Source organism: Chaetomium globosum, genomic scaffold (genome assembly GCF_000143365.1).
Source record: "Chaetomium globosum CBS 148.51 scaffold_3 genomic scaffold, whole genome shotgun sequence".
Taxonomy (NCBI): Eukaryota; Fungi; Ascomycota; class Sordariomycetes; order Sordariales; family Chaetomiaceae; genus Chaetomium; species Chaetomium globosum.
Window position 1 is genome coordinate 226711 of NT_165978.1, and position 20236 is coordinate 246946.

General features: G+C 56.0%; 7 protein-coding genes across 7 annotated transcripts; 4 read left to right on the plus strand and 3 right to left on the minus strand.

Annotated features, from left to right (window-relative positions):
* Positions 1–1010: 1010 nt before the first annotated feature.
* On the plus strand, positions 1011–4499 carry CHGG_05342 (uncharacterized protein; the record flags this gene model as incomplete). The annotated part of the gene is made up of 6 exons (XM_001221436.1): positions 1011–1085; positions 1179–1423; positions 1507–2734; positions 3332–3424; positions 3591–4032; positions 4486–4499. 6 exons carry the CDS (start codon positions 1011–1013, stop codon positions 4497–4499), a joined length of 2097 nt encoding a protein of 698 aa, XP_001221437.1.
* Positions 4500–7781: 3282 nt separating this feature from the next.
* CHGG_05343 (uncharacterized protein) lies at positions 7782–10154 on the plus strand (the record flags this gene model as incomplete). Its single annotated transcript, XM_001221437.1, has 2 exons — positions 7782–8834; positions 8928–10154. The coding sequence occupies 2 exons, from the start codon at positions 7782–7784 to the stop codon at positions 10152–10154; spliced, it is 2280 nt and encodes a 759-aa protein (XP_001221438.1).
* Positions 10155–13220: 3066 nt separating this feature from the next.
* On the plus strand, positions 13221–13701 carry CHGG_05344 (uncharacterized protein; the record flags this gene model as incomplete). The annotated part of the gene is made up of 2 exons (XM_001221438.1): positions 13221–13283; positions 13399–13701. The coding sequence occupies 2 exons, from the start codon at positions 13221–13223 to the stop codon at positions 13699–13701; spliced, it is 366 nt and encodes a 121-aa protein (XP_001221439.1).
* A 570-nt stretch (positions 13702–14271) lies between these two features.
* Positions 14272–14913, minus strand: CHGG_05345 (uncharacterized protein; the record flags this gene model as incomplete). The annotated part of the gene is made up of 1 exon (XM_001221439.1): positions 14272–14913. One exon carries the CDS (start codon positions 14911–14913, stop codon positions 14272–14274), a length of 642 nt encoding a protein of 213 aa, XP_001221440.1.
* A 433-nt stretch (positions 14914–15346) lies between these two features.
* CHGG_05346 (uncharacterized protein) lies at positions 15347–16021 on the minus strand (the record flags this gene model as incomplete). Its single annotated transcript, XM_001221440.1, has 1 exon — positions 15347–16021. The coding sequence occupies one exon, from the start codon at positions 16019–16021 to the stop codon at positions 15347–15349; it is 675 nt and encodes a 224-aa protein (XP_001221441.1).
* Positions 16022–17154: 1133 nt separating this feature from the next.
* On the plus strand, positions 17155–18519 carry CHGG_05347 (uncharacterized protein; the record flags this gene model as incomplete). The annotated part of the gene is made up of 2 exons (XM_001221441.1): positions 17155–17593; positions 17708–18519. 2 exons carry the CDS (start codon positions 17155–17157, stop codon positions 18517–18519), a joined length of 1251 nt encoding a protein of 416 aa, XP_001221442.1.
* Positions 18520–19338: 819 nt separating this feature from the next.
* On the minus strand, positions 19339–20190 carry CHGG_05348 (uncharacterized protein; the record flags this gene model as incomplete). Its single annotated transcript, XM_001221442.1, has 1 exon — positions 19339–20190. One exon carries the CDS (start codon positions 20188–20190, stop codon positions 19339–19341), a length of 852 nt encoding a protein of 283 aa, XP_001221443.1.
* Between the last annotated feature and the right edge of the window lie 46 nt (positions 20191–20236).

Consider the following 20236-nt stretch of genomic DNA (forward strand, 5'->3'; position numbering starts at 1 on the left):
AGATCGGCTGCGGCGCATTTGATCCGACCTGTATCCCTGGATAACCATCGGGGCCAACCATGTCATCTGGCTCGAGTGGCGGCGTGAGGACTGCGGATTGCTCAAGCGTCGTTGGCAACAGCAGCCCTATATCTAGTGCCCTCGCGTAGATGTATCTTCATGCAGACTGAGCAGCTGTCTTGGCCGTTGGGGCACGCCAGGGTGAAACCAGAGACGGTGCTGCTGAGGGGGCTGTGGTTTTCTGTGGAAATATGCACCGATCCCTCGTTGACTAGGGCTGCAACAAGTCGCGCTGTAGTCTCCATAGCCGCGCGCTGGGCCAAATCCGGGCCGCTGGTAGCAGTTCTTTCTGGATCCATATCGAAGGCAGATGAGAATTATGGGTGGCCCTGTATTCTGATGACCGCATATGAAGAAGACTCTTGATCAGAGGAGAGACGAGAGTTTCAAAACGGTTATGGCGACCTCCAGTTGACCTTGTAGGCGGAGGGAACTGGACGACACGTGCTTCTGAGCGTTCATTGCATTGGTTGCAAGTCTCTTAATTCCCTCAAAAAACAGCGGAGACGATGTGCTGTCTCGCGAAACCGACAAAAACACCTGGATTCGAACGGCCTCGAAAAGCTCTATCTATGGACCTACCCAAGGTGCACTGCTGACAATGACTAGGACCCGACCAGCGAGAGTTTTTAGCGGAACAAAGGCTCTTACCACCTACCGCTTAACCTGAGTGGCTCAACCGACGGAGGAAGGGTGAGCCACCTTGTCTTTGCCCCTGACTCACCCACTCTCGCGTGGTTGGCTCCGGCCAGGCAGTACCTATTTTGCCAAGCAACCCCGCTGTCACCCTTGAGGTGGTATCGAAGGTGAGACCTGACACCCCAAACGCGGCCCCCAGTCATCCGGCAACATCGCGACACGATCACTTGATTCTCGCGAGTTGGTTCTCCTTTGCTTCAAGCCAAGCTCGTTGGCGTTCCGTGCAGAAGCATTGGTTCTCCGGTTTCTCAATGTCTCACTCTCAACCATCGCCCTCGGTGGTGTTTGCCAGCTTACCCGAGCTTGTGCGCTGCCTGGCCGAACAGGTGGGTGTGCAGGCTGCTCCTGATCATCGGCGATGCATTAAACACACACCCCTCATCATGTTGGGCTGGGTTAGCTCACTCATCGCCCTCTAGATCTATAGTACCCGGGAGCTTACAACACTCTGCCTTGTCAACAAGACCTTCAACGCTGCCATCACGCCTGTCCTGTACCGGCAGCTCACCATCAGCGGGAGCACCGGACATGCCGCTGTCAGCCTGCAGCTCGCACTCGCCAGCACCAAGAAATATGACCATGTCCGAGAGCTCCTTGTCCGCGGTTCCGGCAACCGCGGTAGTTCTGATTTCCAGAGCCTTGTCTCGCAGCTATTACCCAGCTTGTCGCGATTAAGGAAATTCACGCAAGCCTTCCAAACACGCTCCGTATTAGCCAGGGGTTGAGGACTAACATTAGGCAATATAGATGGCGTGGCGGATCCAGCCCATTACCAGTGGTCGTCCTTAGCGCCCTCCACAAATCAAGCCCGGCCATCAAAATCATCCACATTGACTTCCCCAAAGACATGGGCCAGAGGCTGGGTTACAGCGACTTCCCACCGCCTCCGGATGTGCAGCTAGAGCAGCGCAGGCTTTATGAGAAGCCTAACCTGACCGTGTTCTCGTGCCTCGAGGAATTAACACTGAACAATCTCCACGAAGAGCTGCCTTGGTGGAGGGCGCAAGTTGCCCAAGTGCTCCGAAACTCACCGCGTCTCCGGTCGCTAGAGCTATCCCTTGCGGACCAGACACTTGAACACTACAACAAAAGGAACGAGAGGGAGAAATTTGAAGGGTTTTTCGACCAGTTGTGTGACGACTATGGGCAAACGGGAGCCGCGCCGCTGCGCCTCCAGTCATTGCAACTCGGCAACGCTGTGTATCCGTACAGTCTCGACTCTTTGCAGAGGCTTACCGACCTCCGCTTTCTCGAGCGAGTCCATATTGAGAACGTCGGGGTGTGGCACGGCGGGGTCATCATCAGCATGTACGACGATGGTGACGATAGCGGCATTATCTTTGACGCCTTTGGGCCCGCCCATTGTCCTAATCTACGCCATCTCAGCGTTGCTGGCTACCGAAAAGACGTGCATAGATCCCTGGCTGCTCTGGATCCTTCCTCCGCAAGGAGGCTGGCCATCTTGTGCCCGGAAATGACCACTGGCTATGAGTCGGCTGCCCTTCTCCGACCTAACCCGCTCTATCCCTCCCTCCCGCTACACGTGCGGATGCTCGAGATGGAGCTGCGGCGCAATCAGGTTCGCTTATTTAGTAACGACGGCCGCCTCTTGAACCACGATGAGATCCCCTCTGCCAAACAAGTGCTTGAGGACCTAGTGTCGGGAGATGATGGCACGCTAGAAGGCCTTGTCGTCCACCTGACCGAGAGCCCAGGGCCCAAGATTGATTTCGACGAGTTGGATCTTCTTGCCGATGCTCTTCAGAAGCTGGATAATCTTGCCCAGCTCGCAGTCAATATCAACGATGAAAAGCGTGTCAGACGCGAAGCCGCAAACAGAGCTGTTCGAGTACTCGCCACAGCAGCACCCCGTCTCCGCTACATTAGGCTGTACTCGTGGTATTGGAGAGTGTGGCGGGCCGCAGGCGACACCAACGTCAGATTGGAGGAGCTGGATGTCTCTGAGGTTGAACATGTGGAACTATTTCAGGGGCTGCCGAAGTGGGAGCCCGGGTCTTTCTAGGCAAGGCCTAGAATGCAATGCTTACACGTAAAGGTAGCATCACGGTTAGTTGGTTGAACTAGATGAGCTCGAGCACTACCACGTGAAGTCTAAACCAGCCGGCTTAGCTAGATGCTTATCCCCGCCGACGCCGTGGCCGCAAACTGATGCACATATCTCAACGCCCCCTTCACAACCCTAAACTCAAACACCGTCGGCGCGCCCCCCAACCTCCCATCCCTAGCCAGCACACTCACCGACCCCACCGACTCATCCACCACAAACTGCCTCTCCGTGATCCCCTCCCCCTCCACCCCTCCCTCACCACCACCCACCTCCAACCCGACCTCACAACTCTCCCCCTCCCCCACAGCCGTATACACACTCCCCTTCCAACCGCGCACACGGCCGACCCCAAACCACCACCGTCCCAGTCCCATTCCCATACCGACCCCTCTCACACCCGAGACAATCCAAAAACCCCCCCACAACCCCCTCCAAAACCCCCCGCCCATCCTGTTCCCCCCGCCCCAACGCCCCCCACTCCTCCGCGCGCACCAACCCCTCCAGCACCGCCCCGTCCAGCCCCACAGGCATCTTCCAGTCGCCTTTGGTGGTGACGACGGTGTCGAGGCGGTGGGCGAGGGCGCCGTGCAGGGGGGTGTAGGTGTAGTGGACTTGGGCGCCGAGGAGGAGGATTGCTGGGGGGGGTTGGTCTTTGGGGTGGGGGTTGGTGGTGGTTGTTGTGGGGGTGGGAGTTGTGGGATAGGCGACGGCTTTGATGAAGGCGGCGCAGCGGTCTTGGTCGATGATGCTGTGCGTGACGGAGAGGGTTAGGGGCGCTGTGAAGAGGGTGGTGGTGATGGTGTTGTTGGTGTTGTTATCGGCGGCGGTGTGGACGGAGTCCGCGGAGGCCGGGAGCGGGAAGGGAAGGGGGGTGTCGTTGACGGTATACGCTAGCTCGGGGGAGGAGAAGACGGCGGGGGTGGTGGTCGCGGAGGATAGGCCGGCGGCGAGGGCTTCGAGGACGGAGTCTGTTGCCGAGCGCAGCGTGGCCCACTGGCAGCGTTGTTGTTGGGCGTGGACGGGCGTGGGTAGGAGGGTGAGGGTGAGAGGTAGGAGGAGGAGGTGCATTGTGGCTGGGGAGGTCGCGATCTCGGGCTCTGGTGCCGGTGCTGGCGGTGAGAATGGTGATCGCGGATGGGTGTTGCGGTGTGGGAATGGTGGGAGCAGTGGTTATGGTGTTGCCGCGCACGGTGGCTGCACCGCGGGTACGTGGCCCTCCTGTTGTTGCTGTTGTCGGGCTCGGTGTCTCGGGGGCGGCCACTGCGAGCCAAAGATGTTTTCCATGTAGGAAGCTCGCGGCAAGGGATCGCGGATCTTGTACTTTTTTGGCGGCAGATGCGCGCTTCTCGAAGCATTCTCGCCTTCTAGCGTTTGCATCTGCCGCGGGCCTCACATATTGCCCTGCACGACCCCGCCGGCAGCTCGACCGTTGCGCATCTCACCCGGGCCCGCGAACTGTCCGGGTCCCCGGCGCGCAGTATTATCCAGATATTGCCGGCAAGCTTGTGCAACGACGCAATCGGCATACATACCGTAACGTACGCCAATGGTTTAACCACGGTCGGTGCTAGCCTCTCCAAGACGCCACGGCGGTTTAAGAAGGTTTCTGAGTTTCTGGTGTTTCTGGAACACTTCCTAATACACACACACACACACAGCTGCTTGCGCATGATGCGAATGCGGTCGGTGGGGATCGGGCAAGATGGCGACAAATGGCTGGTGAAAGATACCCCTGACCCCTGAGTAAGTTGGACGGATCTCCTGATCCCGTCATAACTCACCCGCAGCAACCAGCAAGCAGCAAGCAACCCTCCCCTTCGCCGATGACCATGTTTTCGGAGCGAGATGATGCTGCAAGCCCATCACAAGCCACCAGCAGTCGCAGTCGCAGTGACATGTCGGTTGGTTCATCGCCGGCGGTTAATGGACCAATCCGATGGCTGCTTTCCGCAACAACGGCCGCAACAACGCCAATGAGCCTAGGGGTGACTGTTTTTTGCCGTTGGTCACTCTTTTCATTTTCTTCTTCATTCAATCCGAAATCTCATGGATCCAACATGTCGAGTGTGGATTCGATTCAGGAGGGAGCTCAAGGTGTTGTTTCCCCTGGTTGAACTTGATAAAAGTCAAGTAGCTTAGCCACACTGCCACTCAGAATCCATTGGCGGAGAACGTCCGAAAACCGCATGCGCGGGCCGCATAGAGAGGCCGGACTAACTACCTTGGTATCCGCACCACCAAGAAGCGACCTCAGACGGGCCCCATCTTGGTCACAGAGTCGGATCTTGGGGGTGCTAGCACCGAGGTTGGTTGTGGGAGGCGAAGGCGCAGCCCCGACTCGAGCGATCTCCTACTGCAAGAAAGCCAACAGCACCCACAGTGCCTCGAAAACGGGTCTAGGCAGAGCGAGGAGGCAGGACAGCGGCCCTCCGGTTTTGAGGAATGAGCCTAATCTCGGTTGATGCTGGGGTCATGACCTCCCAGAGCCATCGGTGAAGTCCGATGTCCCCGGCTGAGACTGGAAAGCGGTGATGTATCACTTGGGTGCGTTTGGGCATGCTATAGTTTGAGAGCGTGGGAGTGGGAGCGGATACAGTTCACCGTTCCTGCATGCATAACATCGAAATGCGGGCACCGTGCATAAGGGATCGTACGAAACACGGACGGGTATGCGGGGTGCGGACTAGCGGCGGAGAGCATCGTGGCGTTCAATGCAGCACTTGAGCAGGTTTAGCCCCAGCTGCCGAGCGGTCTGATGGTACTCTAGGCATGTTACCCATGTTGCAGGTACGTATCGGGGAGTCAGAGAGGATAGGGCTGGACATGAACATGAGACGATCGACGCATGGGTGTTGGAAACCTGGGGAACCGTCACCTAGGAAAGGAGCAGCCGTTGGCCATTGGCCAATCCCTCCCCGAACCAAGGTTTGTCGTCCGAGGCATCCCGGCAAGGCGGAGCAGGTATGTATTGGGTGCCTCGAGTGCAAGGCGACCGTGGGTGGCGGCCGACAAGAGTGGTGAAGGGGGGAGAGTGTGGGAGGAAGCCGCAACGTTCAACCCCTGGCCGCCGACTAGGAAATGATGGACATACAATGGTACCGCAGACCGTCAATGAGTAAAAGATTGCTAGTCCATCTTCATCATCCCAGCGTGTTGATCTTCTAGAACACCTTTTCCAAGTGCAGGGTCGGGTATGTGCCAATCAGGGGATGCCGGACCGGCGAAAATGGGGCCGGCGGTTATTTAGACGCACTGCGTCTGTTCACCGCGCACCAACACATGGTGGCCCAATTGGTGGGCCTGGCAGGGGAACCCGGTCGAAGTTGGCAGTGAAGAGGCCGTCCGCTTTCCGGTGGTGTCACTGGTGTGTATGAGCAGTTGCCGTGTTGGCAAATGTTGATCTAAGCTTCTTACTCCTTAGCTCCAACGGGACCTACACCACCCCTGCTCCCGCCGCAGCAGAGAGATCGAGCGGGCTCTATTCCTATAGGACAATGGACGAGCACCATCCCTTATCTTTCACATGCTTGGGGGTTGACATAGCATGAGTGGAGTTGGATGGATGGGGTATGGTGCCGTATTTCCTGCCCTTGACCGGGGCGTCGAAGAACCCCCTAGCACCCCCATCCCAGCCGTCTGGTTTTCATCGGTCAGGGGCATTGCCAAATGTGCGGCCCCCAGAAGGCGTCCACCCGCAGCTTGAGTGAAGTCACCTGTCGTTCACTCTCGGTGTCTTCCCTTCTGGTACCATTGCCAGTTGGGTCATTCGCCTGAGCCTCCGCCGCCCTGATCGGCCGAGGCGCACTCTTGGTTCATTTTCTTGACTCAGTCGGTATCCTGTCTATGTCGATGTCAGGTTATAAAGCTGTCCCGACCTCATTCAAGTCGACTCGACCTTCTCTCACCACCACAGTTCGTCAGAGCAATCACCACACCCTGCGGGTCGACCTGCCCACACAGCATCGTTTCGAAACCCATCCCCTTTTACATCCCAGATACCATCCAAGAAGGAGTCACCATCACATCGTCCACAATGTGCGGTTGGGAAGAGATCATCTACACCTGTGACCGCAGGCACAGCAAGCTGCGGAGGACCAAGTACTCGTGTGATGTCTACAGGCGATACGTCTATGGCTTCTGCGAGTTCGACGAGCGGTACGACCGCCGCCGGGTATCTCAATACCACTCCAACGGGATGTGCGATGAGTGTAACGCCATCTTCCAATACGTCAACTTCGACTAAGGCCAACCTTCTACGCCGCCTGCCACGGCAAACCACCGGCCTCTTCGATCGCCACGACCGAGTTGTACACACTCTCACGCGGTACGTCCCCAGCATCACAACCAATGCCTGGCATGGTTTTCTAACGCCATCGGCAACAGGCACCGGCTTGTATTAGTACACGATTTGGATCATTCCATACCAGGCGCCATGTTGTAACACCACCGGGATAGAGGAGGGAGCTCGGCGTTTTCGGTACCGGGCTGGACTTTTCAGGGCGTGTCTTTCCTTTTATTTTCCTGGAGTTTGTTTTTTGGGGGAGAGGTACGATAGATTACACAACGGTCATAGCTACTATGGTTCGCCCTGGGTAGCTGGAGGAATAGATTTGGGTGAGCATCACTGCACTGGAGGAGACGGATGGTTCAGGTTGTTCGAGTTGGATGTTTGTTTTGCGCAGGTTTTATTAGGGGCCATGCTAGACGGGCAGTAACTTTCGGCTAGCCGGGCAGTAACCTTTCAGCTAACCGGGCAGTAGCTACCCCTGACCTGGCAGTCCCCTTCCACAACCCGTGATAAATAACGCGCTTTTCTTACGCGCCCAGCTACGCGCTAATTCTCGCCAGATCTTCGTAAGAACTTCCATTCCGACCTTTTCGAACCTGATGAACCCGAATATTCCACTAGCTCTCGTCGACGAAAGGTGCAACACCTCCAAATTGCGCGCACAAAATGTCGGATCAAGATTTCGAGGAATGGGGTGGTTTTTCGGAGGACGGCCTGTCAGATGACGAAGATGCCATCCCAATATACCCAGAGGGAGGAGCCCTTTGCAATGACGGCTCGACAGTAAAAGCAGATACTATTCAACAGCTTCAGGACGCAATCAACGCCCACGGCAAGGCCAACGGATATGCAGTAAATCGCCAGAACGCCTCCAACCGTATAGCAGGCCAACCGACTTACTACACCATCGTCTGTGACCGCTTCGGTTTGCCTAGACCTACCGAGGGAGTCCGGCTACGCAAGTCCAGCACTCGCAAGTCTGGCTGCAAGTTCAAGGCATCGGCAAAGCTCACAGATGAAGGATGGGTGTTCAGGCATCATAAGGATCCTCGTTACCACGTCCACAACCACCCGAAGTCCCTCGATCCCTCGGCTCACCCACAACACCGGAAGATAAAGTCCCCGGTCAAGAACCTTGTGAAGAAGATGTCCAGCTATAGCGCCATCAAAGCACGCGAGATTAGCAAGATGGTAGAGGAGGAGGAACCCAATTCGCACTTCACCATCAAGGATATCAACAACGCCAGACAGGCATTCCGTCGACAGGAAAAGGATGGTTGTTCAGCCTCCGGGGCTGTGATCAAGGCTTTTGACCAGGAAGGAGTCCTATATGTCCCGAAATGGGATACCCGAGATCCCAACCGCCTTTTGGGCATCGCTTTTACCTTCCCAGAGTGTCAGGAGATGTGGAAGCGCTTCCCAGACTGCCTCAGTTTTGACAATACTCACAGTACCAACGCACTTGGATTTCCCCTGTTTGTTATTACCACTCAGACGAATATCAACTCTACTGCAAACGTTGCCTTCGGCTTGATCAATAACGAACGCCGTGAGGGCTTTGATTTCCTTGCTCAGGGAGTCAAGGAACTCCAGGTCCAACTTGAAGCCCGATCTCCAGCCGTAACGATCCTTAATAAAGACGAAAGGATGAGGGACGCCCTGAAGGAGACGTTTCCGGATGCCCAACAACAGCTGTGCCGTTTCCATATCAACAAGAACGTTCTCCTCCAGGCAAGAGAGGGCAAATGGCTTCGCCTGCCCGACCAAGTTAGCAGCTGATGAGGAGGGTCTTGGTGATGTATAGTACTACAGGAAGAACCCTCTGAGGATCGTCCTGGATCCCGGACCAAGATCACCCACGATGCTGAGGGCGTTCTTACCATCTGGAAGATCCTGGTACGCGCCAAGACTAAGGAGGAATTTGTGAGGATCTGGACATGGCTTATTGCGGAGTTCTCCGACCAGGAGGAGATCCTGCAGTATCTCCAGGCTGAATGGCTCCCTCTGAGAGAACAATGGGCGGAATACTGTACTCGGAGGCACCTGAATTTCTCCCAATCGGTCACGTCTCAGACCGAGTCCTCTAACTTCAACATCAAGAGTTATCTGGTAACCGGCAAAAGCGATTTCTTACGCTTGACAAAGGCTCTCAAAGAAATGTGCCAGAATCAGCACCGCAACTACAATCAGGAGGTGGCAAAGCAGATGACGAGGATTAAGATGGACTACTTACACCAAGATTACCTAGGTGATCTCCCTCAAGCCGTCTCTCTCAAAGCTCTAGAGCATATTACTCGCGAGAAACGGCACGCGCAGAAGGCATTGAACAATGCCCGCGATACAGGATCCGAAGAAGTCCCAGTCTGCGATGATTCCTGTACAATACAGCTACAGTTTCGTCTTCCTTGCCGGCATATTATTCACCAGCGATTGAAGGATAAGGAGCCTCTTACTTTGCAGGATCTTGATCCACGCTGGCTCCTTGATTCGAGGATCGATTGTCAAGAGAGATATATTCGAATCAGGGACCCCAATCCAGCTGAACGGCGACGTGGGCGTCCCAAAAATGAGCCCATACCAGTCACCAGAGAACTCTGCCTCCCCGGCCAAGTCAGCCTTCGACCTCCAGCCTCACAGAGAGGTAACCGACAGTCCCAACGAGGTTGGAGAGGCAGTCGGCGCGCCCGCAACCCAAGAGCGGCTCGAGGCCACGCATCAGCTGGAAGACTCAATCCGAGTGTGAGACGGCGCCTGTCGCAATGGGAGATAGAACCAGAACAGCTGGATGACCTCGAATCCAGGCCTGAAATCGAATCGGAGCCGGAACCAGAGATTATAGTCAATACTTGGCGTGGAAAGGACCCAGAACGCCGACCTGAGAACGCCCCAAGGATCTCCGGGCCGGCTAGAAGTCAGGGTGCCGTCCCCAATCAGACTCTGCGGACTACTCGGAGTGGGCGTACAGTGATGCCAGTCGCGCGTATTCAGGAGTCTCAGGAGCAGCCTGCAAGGGCTAGGAAACGCCCACGCCGCTGCTGAATATTGGCTGCACAGAGCGGGAGTCTAGACCTAGAACAAACGTTAGGTGGAAATAGCTGTACCGTTTTCACAACGCAATTGTACAATACCCGCAGGTCCGAAAAGGACATGGATTACACTATAGAATAGAGCAAAAAAAGGATATTACAAAGGACTTTTGATTAATCAGGTATCTGTTGAGGGACGCTGCGATATTAAGGATCTACGTGTTAGCGTTTTCTCTTGGGGAGGTACTGCCCGGCTAGCCAATTTGGCACTGCCCGGCTAGCCGAAAGTTACTGCCCGTCTAGCATGGCCCTTTATTAGTGCCGTGTCCGATAAACTTCACTTCTTGTTACAATAAATATGGATAACTATTGTTTCAGTTTCTGTTAGTTATTACGCTACAATAAACTACATCGCCGATCTCGTCATGAGTACGACTATCGAACCATAATTGACGATCACTCTTTTCTCCCCTTAATAACAATCTTGCACTGTATGACCAGTTCTGCACTCAATTGTCGCCGCAACTTCGCCACCCATGGCGTTGTTGCATGGTCATATCTCTCAGCGTGGGCCAACAAACTTTTCGGCGCGCCCCGGAGACAAGGATACAGCTCCGGCCCCGCACGGGGAAGTGGATCCTCCGGCTCGGGCTCCGTGGGTCATCCCGGGCATCTTCGGCTTCCTCTCTTCTCTTGCAACATGATCAATGTCATGATGCAGCAGCATGGCCATTCTCAGGCCATCTTGAAGAAGCGGTATCTAAAGAAGGACCAACAACACCAATACGTAACTAGAATCGTGACCAGCCCAAAATTGCCAAATGCGGTAACACAGCCAATCAGCAACCCGGGAATCCCCAGAATGGCCGGCAAGGTGCCGAAACACCATCAAAGCTACCTGTGCCGCGACCCAGCATCAACTTTGAATTCGCCTAACTCGCGAACAGCCGCAGCATGGGACGGCTGAATTGGCGAAACCAAGACTCATTGAACTCAACGTGGATCCCTGAAAGCCCTTCGCGTCATACCTAGGTACCTATCAAGCCTCGCGACCACCACTCAAAATACTTGACTGTACTTCTGCGGCCGGTGGTTCGGCTAGGGCGGCCGAATTCGAAGCCACAGCCGTAAAATGCACTGTGAGGCGTGCAGGTCGGCGTGTTTGCCGTCCCCCAACAGCCCAATGGCGCTTGTGCGCTTGAGCGCGTTTAAGCGCCCAAGCCGCGCTGATCACTCATCACCACCACCAGCAGCTGCAGAGCTTGCAGAGCTTGCAGACAAGACGCTCTCGGGGCTGCCGAGACATGGTATCTCCAGCGCAGAGGTCCCCGGGATGGTTGACATGTGATGGTATGTGGGGGGGGCATGATGCAGGGCACCCGGCACCGTCTCCGGAGTTCCCAAGAAGAGCATCTTGCATGCGCGCAAGTCGCCAGCTCAGCCAGCCAACGGCGACATGAACCCTGCCCATGGAAGCAGGACAGAACATTCCATGACCCCAAACATGAGGGGGTTGCTGCATCATGCATCCCGCATCGACCTACGGCCGTGACTGGAGTCATTAGACCGAGCTAAACCCCCTCCAGCTCCGCCGAGTCGCCGACTGCCAAAAACAGAAACCCGGCCGCCGCCGGGGGGCATCCAAACCACGGCCGACATGGGAGAGCTGAGCAAAAGCCGCAAAAACCTCCGGCGGCGGAGCGGCGGAGGACCACAGCGCCATGCTGCACCCCGCCTCTCCTCCCGGTCACCATCCAGATTTTGTGAACCAGCTCCTCCGATATCGCACATTAGCTTGCGGCCCATTGTTGCGGCCACCGTGCACTGGGGATGGGGAGGCACTGCCCACGCGGCAAGGTGGCCCCCGCAATGGGGACCGCGGGCGGTGATAACGGGGTCGCCGAGGATGCGGAACTGGGGAAATGATGGGAAGTGTCGGGTTGGGATGGGAGTGTGCTGGCGATCCTCCTGTTACGATCTGTCGAGTTGTATGTGTGATTGAAGGGGAGGGGGGTAAAGCCATTATGATGTGATTTGGATGCTGTGCCGCTCGTTTGGTGGCCTTCCGTTGTGTTAATGGGGGATATACGACACAGTTAGGCGGAGAGAGTGCGGTTTCTGGCCACCGAAGGTGGTATCACTGAACCTGGGAAGCGGACGTGATGTCCCGAGAGTGTCTTCTTGAATGATGCGCGGCCCGTTGGGACATATCGGTGTGACAAAATATCGGTCCAACCGAGCGTTACCTTAGTTGCGCTTTTGGTACCGAGACTGGGTGGCTATTGGCTGATGTACGGGTCGCCCGAGGGGAAAGGAACGCAAGATATCAAGGGGTTTGGATTAGGGCGAGGGAGAAGCTGTGCCAAACTACTTAGGGTTAAACCCTACGCGACGCCGGCGACCCTTCCACAACGGCGGCGATCTCTCCGCGGCGACGACCCCTAAGCTTTTGTTTGTATCTCGTTCTCAAGAGGGTCCCTTAACGGACGCTTCGGTCGTCGGTCATCAGATGCCAACGACGATCCGGACGCAGTCGTGTGCCTTGGGCGCTTGCCGGTCTCTTCGACAGAGGACCGGATCGTATAAATCTCACACTCTCGGTTGGTGGTGATGAAAGAGAAGACGCAACTTCGTCCTTGGCAACCTGCGATGGCTGCGGTAATGCTTGCCCTGGAACGAGGTCAGGCTTTGGCGCTGCTTCACGGTGGTCGGTGAAATCAGTGCCGCTGAGGATCCATGTAAAGTGACGACGTTTCTCCCGTCCTTGACCGTGATAGGAGACTGCTGTGCCATCTACCCGTTTGCCCGTAGTTGTCCCTATATCGCACACGTCCTTTAGCACGAGACGGTCGTGCCCGTTGAAGCAAACGAGACACTGGATGCCACTGATGCCCTTCAATTTCTGGGCTTTAGGCAAGCGGATATCGCAACCTTCAGCAGTCCGATTGAATACACCTGCTATACGTGCTTCGTCATGCGCTCCATGCGGAAATCGAATCCGCTTAGATACACGCTGAAAGTCGCGCAGTAGGGCTGGACGGCGGATCAGAATCATCAGATACCTCTAATCCAGGCTGAGATGAAGCAGGAGGCGACTGCTGGCGCCGAAGGTGTCAAGCGCAACCGGACGGAGGATGACGAAGTGGACGGTGCAGAGCCGTTGGCCAAGAAGCAGAAGACTCTCGGTGGCGAGGAAGCTGCCGCAAACTGTCAGCCATTGGAAACGGTTTCTGCATTCCCGCCGTCCCCCGATGCAGTTCCTTCCGGGGACCCTCAATTTGTCTCAGCTGCGCTGGAACCCAAACCGGAATCCTGAGAGCGCAAGAAGCGGCGAACGGCCGCGGCTACACACAACCAGGCCAGGATGCCGGCCAAGCGCCCAAGTTGAAATGTCTAAGCTGCTGATCTCGCCACGTAACTCGGCCGCAATTCGCACTACGCCGCAGCAAAAGACGGCTACACGAGAGAGAGCGTTTCAGCCGAAGCGGTCCTCGGAGAAGCCCACGGATCAAGAATGTCGTCGGCAACCCGGCGCCTCAGCGGCGAGATGGACGGGATGACCGTTATGTGGTGAAAAAGGGGGCAGATATGAATGAGAGGTGCAAGTGTCATGGACAAGCCAGGGATTCTTGAGCTGCACCCTGACGCTAATCTTAGCGCATGTGACCGGAGATGAGCTGGAAGCATGAGCATGAGGAAGATCACTCGGTCGGGCTGAATGGTTCGGTTCTTGGGACCTATCCAATTTATTTTTCCCATCTATCATGGGCAACTGCCCCGTAAGAATGAATGTAAACATGGCATGTCTCTTGGTGGTGTTGGGTCACAACCACCGACGGCGCCTATCAGCGGTTTCCAGAATCCTAGGCTGGGAGCCCAGATGAAAACCGAATGCCCCAACCCTTCCCCGTGCCCCTATCTATATTTCCTCCCGCTCCCCGATTCACCTGCCAATCATCCCCCGTCCCCGTGAAACTGGGAACAAAACTACCTTGACCCGTCTACGCGATCCCCTATTCTCCCGCCTCCCCCCCCGTGCTTCACATCCACATCGTATCCGTCCCCCGCGACGGCGCGCGCCACCACCCCGGGTTCTACATGCCTCAGATACTAATAGGGCTACGACGACCTTACTCGGGCGTCCCCCCCTGCTGCCGTCTCAACGGCCACGGCCGGCCCATCTGCCGCTCCCAAAGCACGCGATCAAACCGGCCCTCCCTGAGCGCCGCCGCGTCCCCGGCATACTTGAACGTTTTCCCCTCCACCACGGGAGGGCTGCTGCTGCTGCCCTGACTTGGGTCGGTGAAGTGGATCGTGCAATCCGTCAAGACGTAGGCGTTAGGCTCGTAGTAGCCCAGCTTGTGCGCCTCCTCGGCGAACTGGACGTGGTAGGCGTACCCGTCGACGACGGCTTCTGGGTTGCTGCTGTCGATGAGCATGCGGTAATTGCCCCAGGCGGTGAGTTCGTGGTGGTGGATTTGGGCGGGGTGGAGGGGGGTTGGTGCAGAATCCAGGCCGAGGACGCCTTGGAGGATGTGTGGTTTGGTGAGCGTGCCGTAGAAGAAGTAGTAAGTGGGTTGGAAGGGCGGGGGGTTGGGGCCGTCGGAGGGTGGAGCGGCTTGGATTGTTGGCTGGTTAGGAACCGCTGCCACCTTGCGTGTTGGGGGTTTCTGGGAGAGCGGAGCTGGAGGGAGAGGCGGAGGCGGAGGAGGCGGCGGCGGTGGGGGCGCGGGTTTGTCGACACCCAAACAAGGTTCGTTTGATTCTTCCATGAGTGAGTTAAATGATGGAGTATCAATACTACGGTCCACCTGCGAGTCGGGTTGGGTGAATTCGGATGCTGGGTGCCGTTGTTATGTGGTAGTGGGTTGACTGGAGATTCTTAAGATCCTTGGGGCTATTAATTAGTAACAAAAGTGGCTGCTGTGGGTTTAAATGATGGGACAGAAATCTCGTCTCCAATCACAACTTGGGTCCGCGGGCGAATTGGGGGCCTGCAAAAACATCCAACTTGGGAAAATGGCCGGCATTGGATAAAAAAATATCAATCAGATAGAATCATGTTTAGAATCGATTTCTCATCAGATCGCAACATTCGTGGTGCAGGAGCATCAATGCACTAGCGAGCCAGCAAAGCAACTTAAAACTTAAATATTGACAGGCTTCTGTCCAAGCCCCTCAATCTGGCCTATCCCTGCTCTGTCTTCATCCTTCTTCTGGCTTTCCGGTTGCCTTCTGGTCCACCTCCGGCTCTGCCTTCATTTGCCACCCCGGCGGTAATCGTGTTCCCATGTACATCTCCCACAACGTCAAATTAAACCCTCTTCCTTTTTGCCTGGAGGCTTGCGCGTCCCCAGCGTACTTGAAAGTGTGCCCAATAACTGGCCCGCGATCCTCTTCTTTCTCAGGGTCATCCGTAAAGCTGATCTCGCACGGCGCCAGCTCATACGCGTTCGTCTCGTAATACGCTAGCTTGAGTTCATCATCGACCGATTGCACCTTGTAAGCGTAGCCGGTCACGACAGCCCCCGGTTTGTCGATTAGAGCCTTGTATTGGCCCCAGTTGGTGAGGCCGTAGCCGACGATTTTGGCACTCCTTAGGACCGGGTCGGCTTTAAGACCCAGCACCTCTTTGAGTATGTGGGGGCTCGTCAGCGTGCCGTAAAAGAAGTAATAAATGGGTTCGTAGACGTATGGCGGGCGCGGGGGGATCCAAAACACATAGTTGTCAGGCATGGAGGCAAGCTTTTCGAGGTACGGCGAAGGACGGGTATCAGGCGCGGGCGCTTGTGCCCCGGCCAACACAGATGTAGAAGGTGGCGGCGGCGGCGAGTCCGGTGGCGAAGGCGGGCCCTCGGCCGAGTTGAACACTGGCTCCATCTGGGTGGACGACAGTAGATTTTGATCAATGCTTTGACACAATGTTGGTGAGGAGCCGGGAAAGATTGTTGGGTGTTTGTCGGTACTCGGCAACTAGGAGGGTTGTGGGAAGAATCCTGATGTAGGGAGGCAGCCTGAGCCAGGCACGTGCCTGTTGCAGTGAAGGCTGTGAGCGTGACTAAACAAATTTACTTGGTTTGATTGGTTCCAGGCTCGGTTGCGTGCGTGGCATTGATCTGTGAGTCGTGACGTCCGTTGCTTCGATGATCAACTCCAAGTCCCTGATCTAAACCCACAAGCCGTGAACCGATCGGGGACGACACGTCCTCGAAAGAATTCGAGTTTCAAACAGAGCTGAAAAGAACCCAATATAGCACCTGGTGTCACATCTCCGTTCCTTCAGAATTCCTTGTGCTCCCGACCTGCGCCATCTTGGCGCATCGTGGGGGCCACGCGGCGCATACATGGAGGGATTGAAGTAGCCACTTCACCACCTGGCTCCATCACCATGAAACAATCTGAAGCAGCCCTTGGAGATGTCGCTTCTGACGGTTGGCCGTGTCGTTTGAAGCCAATGCTAAACAACGTGAACTTGTATCGAACACTCAAACGGAGCCGGCGGCATTTGAGCGGCACGGGTGCTTGGGGTTTTCTAACTTGACAGCTTGAACCCGGCGGTACTTTTGTCCCATGTAAAAAAGACTACGACGGATACTTGAAAGATACAACATGCATGGGTATACCGGACCGTGAAGCTGCAACCTCGAGTTATATTTGGGAAACTCACTTTGCCCCTGACCCCCATCGACCACGTTGGCCGAAACAGGCTTGGGTCGAGCCGACTCGGCGCGGAAGACAGGGCAGGTTGAACATCATGGCTTGTTCAACAACATGGGGGAGAAGCACAGAGGGGCGATTCGGGGGTTATAAGAAGGTGGACATGTTCTAGCGAAAAGGGCTTCTCGGTATCGCCCCGGAGATCTTGTTCAAAGCATTATTTGAGAATACCTGTCATCCCTTATCTTCTGTTGATTTACCAGTAGTACCACTTGCACTCCAAGGTTAGGTTCCCTATTTTACCGTACTTGGAACCTAATACCCTCAATATCGCCCACAACAGCTCATCCGACACAATGAGTGCACGTGGCCAAAAGCAGGGCACTCAGCCCTCAGCGCAAAGGACCTCCCCTAATCGCGGCGGTAAGGCCCCCGTAGCTAACCCAAGGGGCGTTCCTCCCCCCCCGCCGCCCCCTCCGCCACCCCAACAACCTCCGGTTAATCCTCCCCAGAGGCCTGCTGTCCAGCAACGGCCCAAGACGCCTCCGGAAAACAGCATCGGCATCGGCATCGAGACAGAGTTCTACTTAGCAAGTCGCCAAAATGAGACCCACCAGTCACTCCGGCTCTTCGCAAAAGCCATGGTGGAGAAGTACCACGCGGAGATCGGGCCATCGTCCCGGTTACCCAAGATGCATTCCCTGGTCGGAGACCTATACCGCGGTCCGCATGGCATGAGGCATACGGAATGGGCTCTTCATCATGACCCTACGTGCGAGACGACCAACTCACCGTGTAAGTTGCGCGTATGCGTCGGATGGGGCCATCCCTATATACCGGGTTTCATACCATAGCTACTAAGCCACTCACCCTTGCTGTCGCACTCGCTAACGTATTTAACTCTAATAGGGGGCATCGAGCTCGTCTCGCCCATTCTCACCGCCTATAAAGGTGGCGAGGTCTGGCGAGAATCCGTGTCACAAATGTGGCGGTTCCTGTCGCTTCGGTATGGAGTCACGGCGGACGCATCCTGCAGCACCCACGTCCATCTCTCCCTCGCCCGCGGCTTTTCCCTCACGCAGTTGAAGCGCCTGGCCCAGGCTGTCATTTACTTTGAGTGCGCTGTCGAGGCCCTCATGCCCCCGGACCGCCGCGGGAACGAGTACGCGCGAAGCAACTGGATCGACAACAAGCACCTGGCCTACAAGAACCTCAACAGAGACCAGTCTATGCTCGCAATCGAGGCGTGCAAGAGCCAGGAGGAGGTTATTGCGCTGATGAACCCGGACAAGTCCAAGTACTTTGGAGTCAACTTCCTCGCCCTGGAAAGGTACAAGACAGTTGAGTTTCGCCGCGGGGCTGCCAGCACCAAGCTCAACGATGTCTTCATGTGGGTCGAGTTTGCCATGACCTTCCTCCAGGCGTCCATTCAGCTGCCGAGCAAGAACGACTTCAGCAGATTCCAGCCAACGGTTGGCGGTCTGAGGAACTTCTTTGACAATGCCCACCTGGTTGAGGACCCCGGAATGAACCAACGCAAATACCTGGATCTCCTCTTCCATGGCCACGCGTCGAATCAAAGAGCAGAGCCGATCCCTGTTAAGCTGGAGACTTTGTCCAAGGAGAAGAAAGCGAAGCTGAGCAAGAAGATCGAGGCTGACAAGCAGAGCAATCCCATGCTGGACAAAATCGGCGACGCTACCCGGGAGGGTATTCTTTGAGACCTCCTCGATAAGAGCCTGGGTGCTTAGGCATTGTGTAGCATTAGTGGGTTCCGTGATTTGGCTTCTGTTTTGGGCGTATTTTATAGAATCAAACTTGCAATTTGCTAGTTTCTAGTCCTCTTCTTTCAGTGACGCTAGTCGCCTTTTAACACGGGTTGTTTTCGTTGCCTATCCTTTAAGATTGTCACGAGGCCGCTCATAGGAATGGGGGCGCTTCTAGGCCAGCTGCATATCTATGCAATCCTGAGTCTTTGTTCTAGGTGCTTTTCTTAGATATTTCATCCGTTATGACGGGCTGATTGCGAGGACTGTTCCAGACTTTGCTATACGGAACCCCATCAGCACGAAACGGCTGGCAAAGGAGAGAAGTTAGGCACGAGAGAATTCCATGAAGAATGTTAGAAAAAACGTAGAGGGATACTACTTGCCGACGACAAAGCCCCCAGTCAGCGGAACGGAGTGGGACCTAAGTAGAGGTTTCGAAGCAACAGTGGATTATCTCATTCTCAGCGTTCAAACCCCGCCGATTTGTTCACCATCTCTACTCCAACAATACAAGACGCAATGGAGAAAACGTCGCCATCTCACCCCTCTCATATACTTTCTCCGCCCAAACTCTCTTTTACCGCTGTTGAATAACGTGGTTATGCATGGTCTGTGTAAGGTTGCTTGCATTGATCAGAGCTTCCAGATGGTGGGAGGCTCTGTTTCTATATACAGAGAGAGAGATGGGGCTGCAGGGCTCCCTGTTATCCACCAGGCTCCCTGACTGCCACCATCATGACTTGTGACCTCTGTATCCATTTCAGCAACCGCCTACGCCTTGATCGTCACAGCAAACACCCCCTGGCCAGCCCCAACATAAGCCACATTCTTATCGCCCTCGGCACGCCCAAAGGCACACGACGTCGAGCCCGTGACGGTCCCTACACTCGTAGGCGTGCCAACAGCCGGGTCGACCTCGACCAGCGAATTCCGGCCATTCGTCGCAATATAAATCTTGCCATTAGGCCCAAAGCACAAATCATCGCCCATCAAGTTGGTCCACAGCGTGGTGTAGGCGCCCGTGGCCTTGGCCGTGGCCGGGTCGACGGCGACCTTGTGGAAACTGTTGCGGAAGATGTTGGTGTACCACACGACGCCGTCGCGGTACTTGATGCCGTCGATGCCGAAGGGGATGCCGCCCGTGGGGGCCATGCTCGCGTCCTGCAGCGCGATGGCGTACGCGCCCGTGTTGACGTCCAGCTTGAACACGGCGCCCTTGCCCGCGTCGGCCACGAGCACGGATGAGTTGTCGAACACGGCCAGGCCGTTGAGGTTGTTGGCTTCGGTGATGGTCTTGATGAGGCTGGATTTCGGGGGGGTGCTGGTGAAGTCGACTTTGTAGATGCCCTTGCCGCCGATGACGGCGAAGATGTCGGGCGCGTACTCGCCGATGCCGGACAGGCCCGTGGCGCCCGAGACGCTGAGCGCCGTGGTGGAGGTCTTGGCTACGGGGTCAATCGAGTAGAGGTTGGCGGAGTTCATGTTGGTCGCGAGGATCTGGCCGTTGGAGCGGACCGCCACGTTCTCGACCGAGCTGAGCCGGACGACTTGCGTGGCGCTCTGGCGGGGGGCGATGGCGGCCGCGTTGGCCAGGGCCGCGAGGAAGGGGAGGACGGCCAGCATGGTGTCGATCTTGGTGTTGTTGGAGTTGCTAGGACAGCGAAGGGAG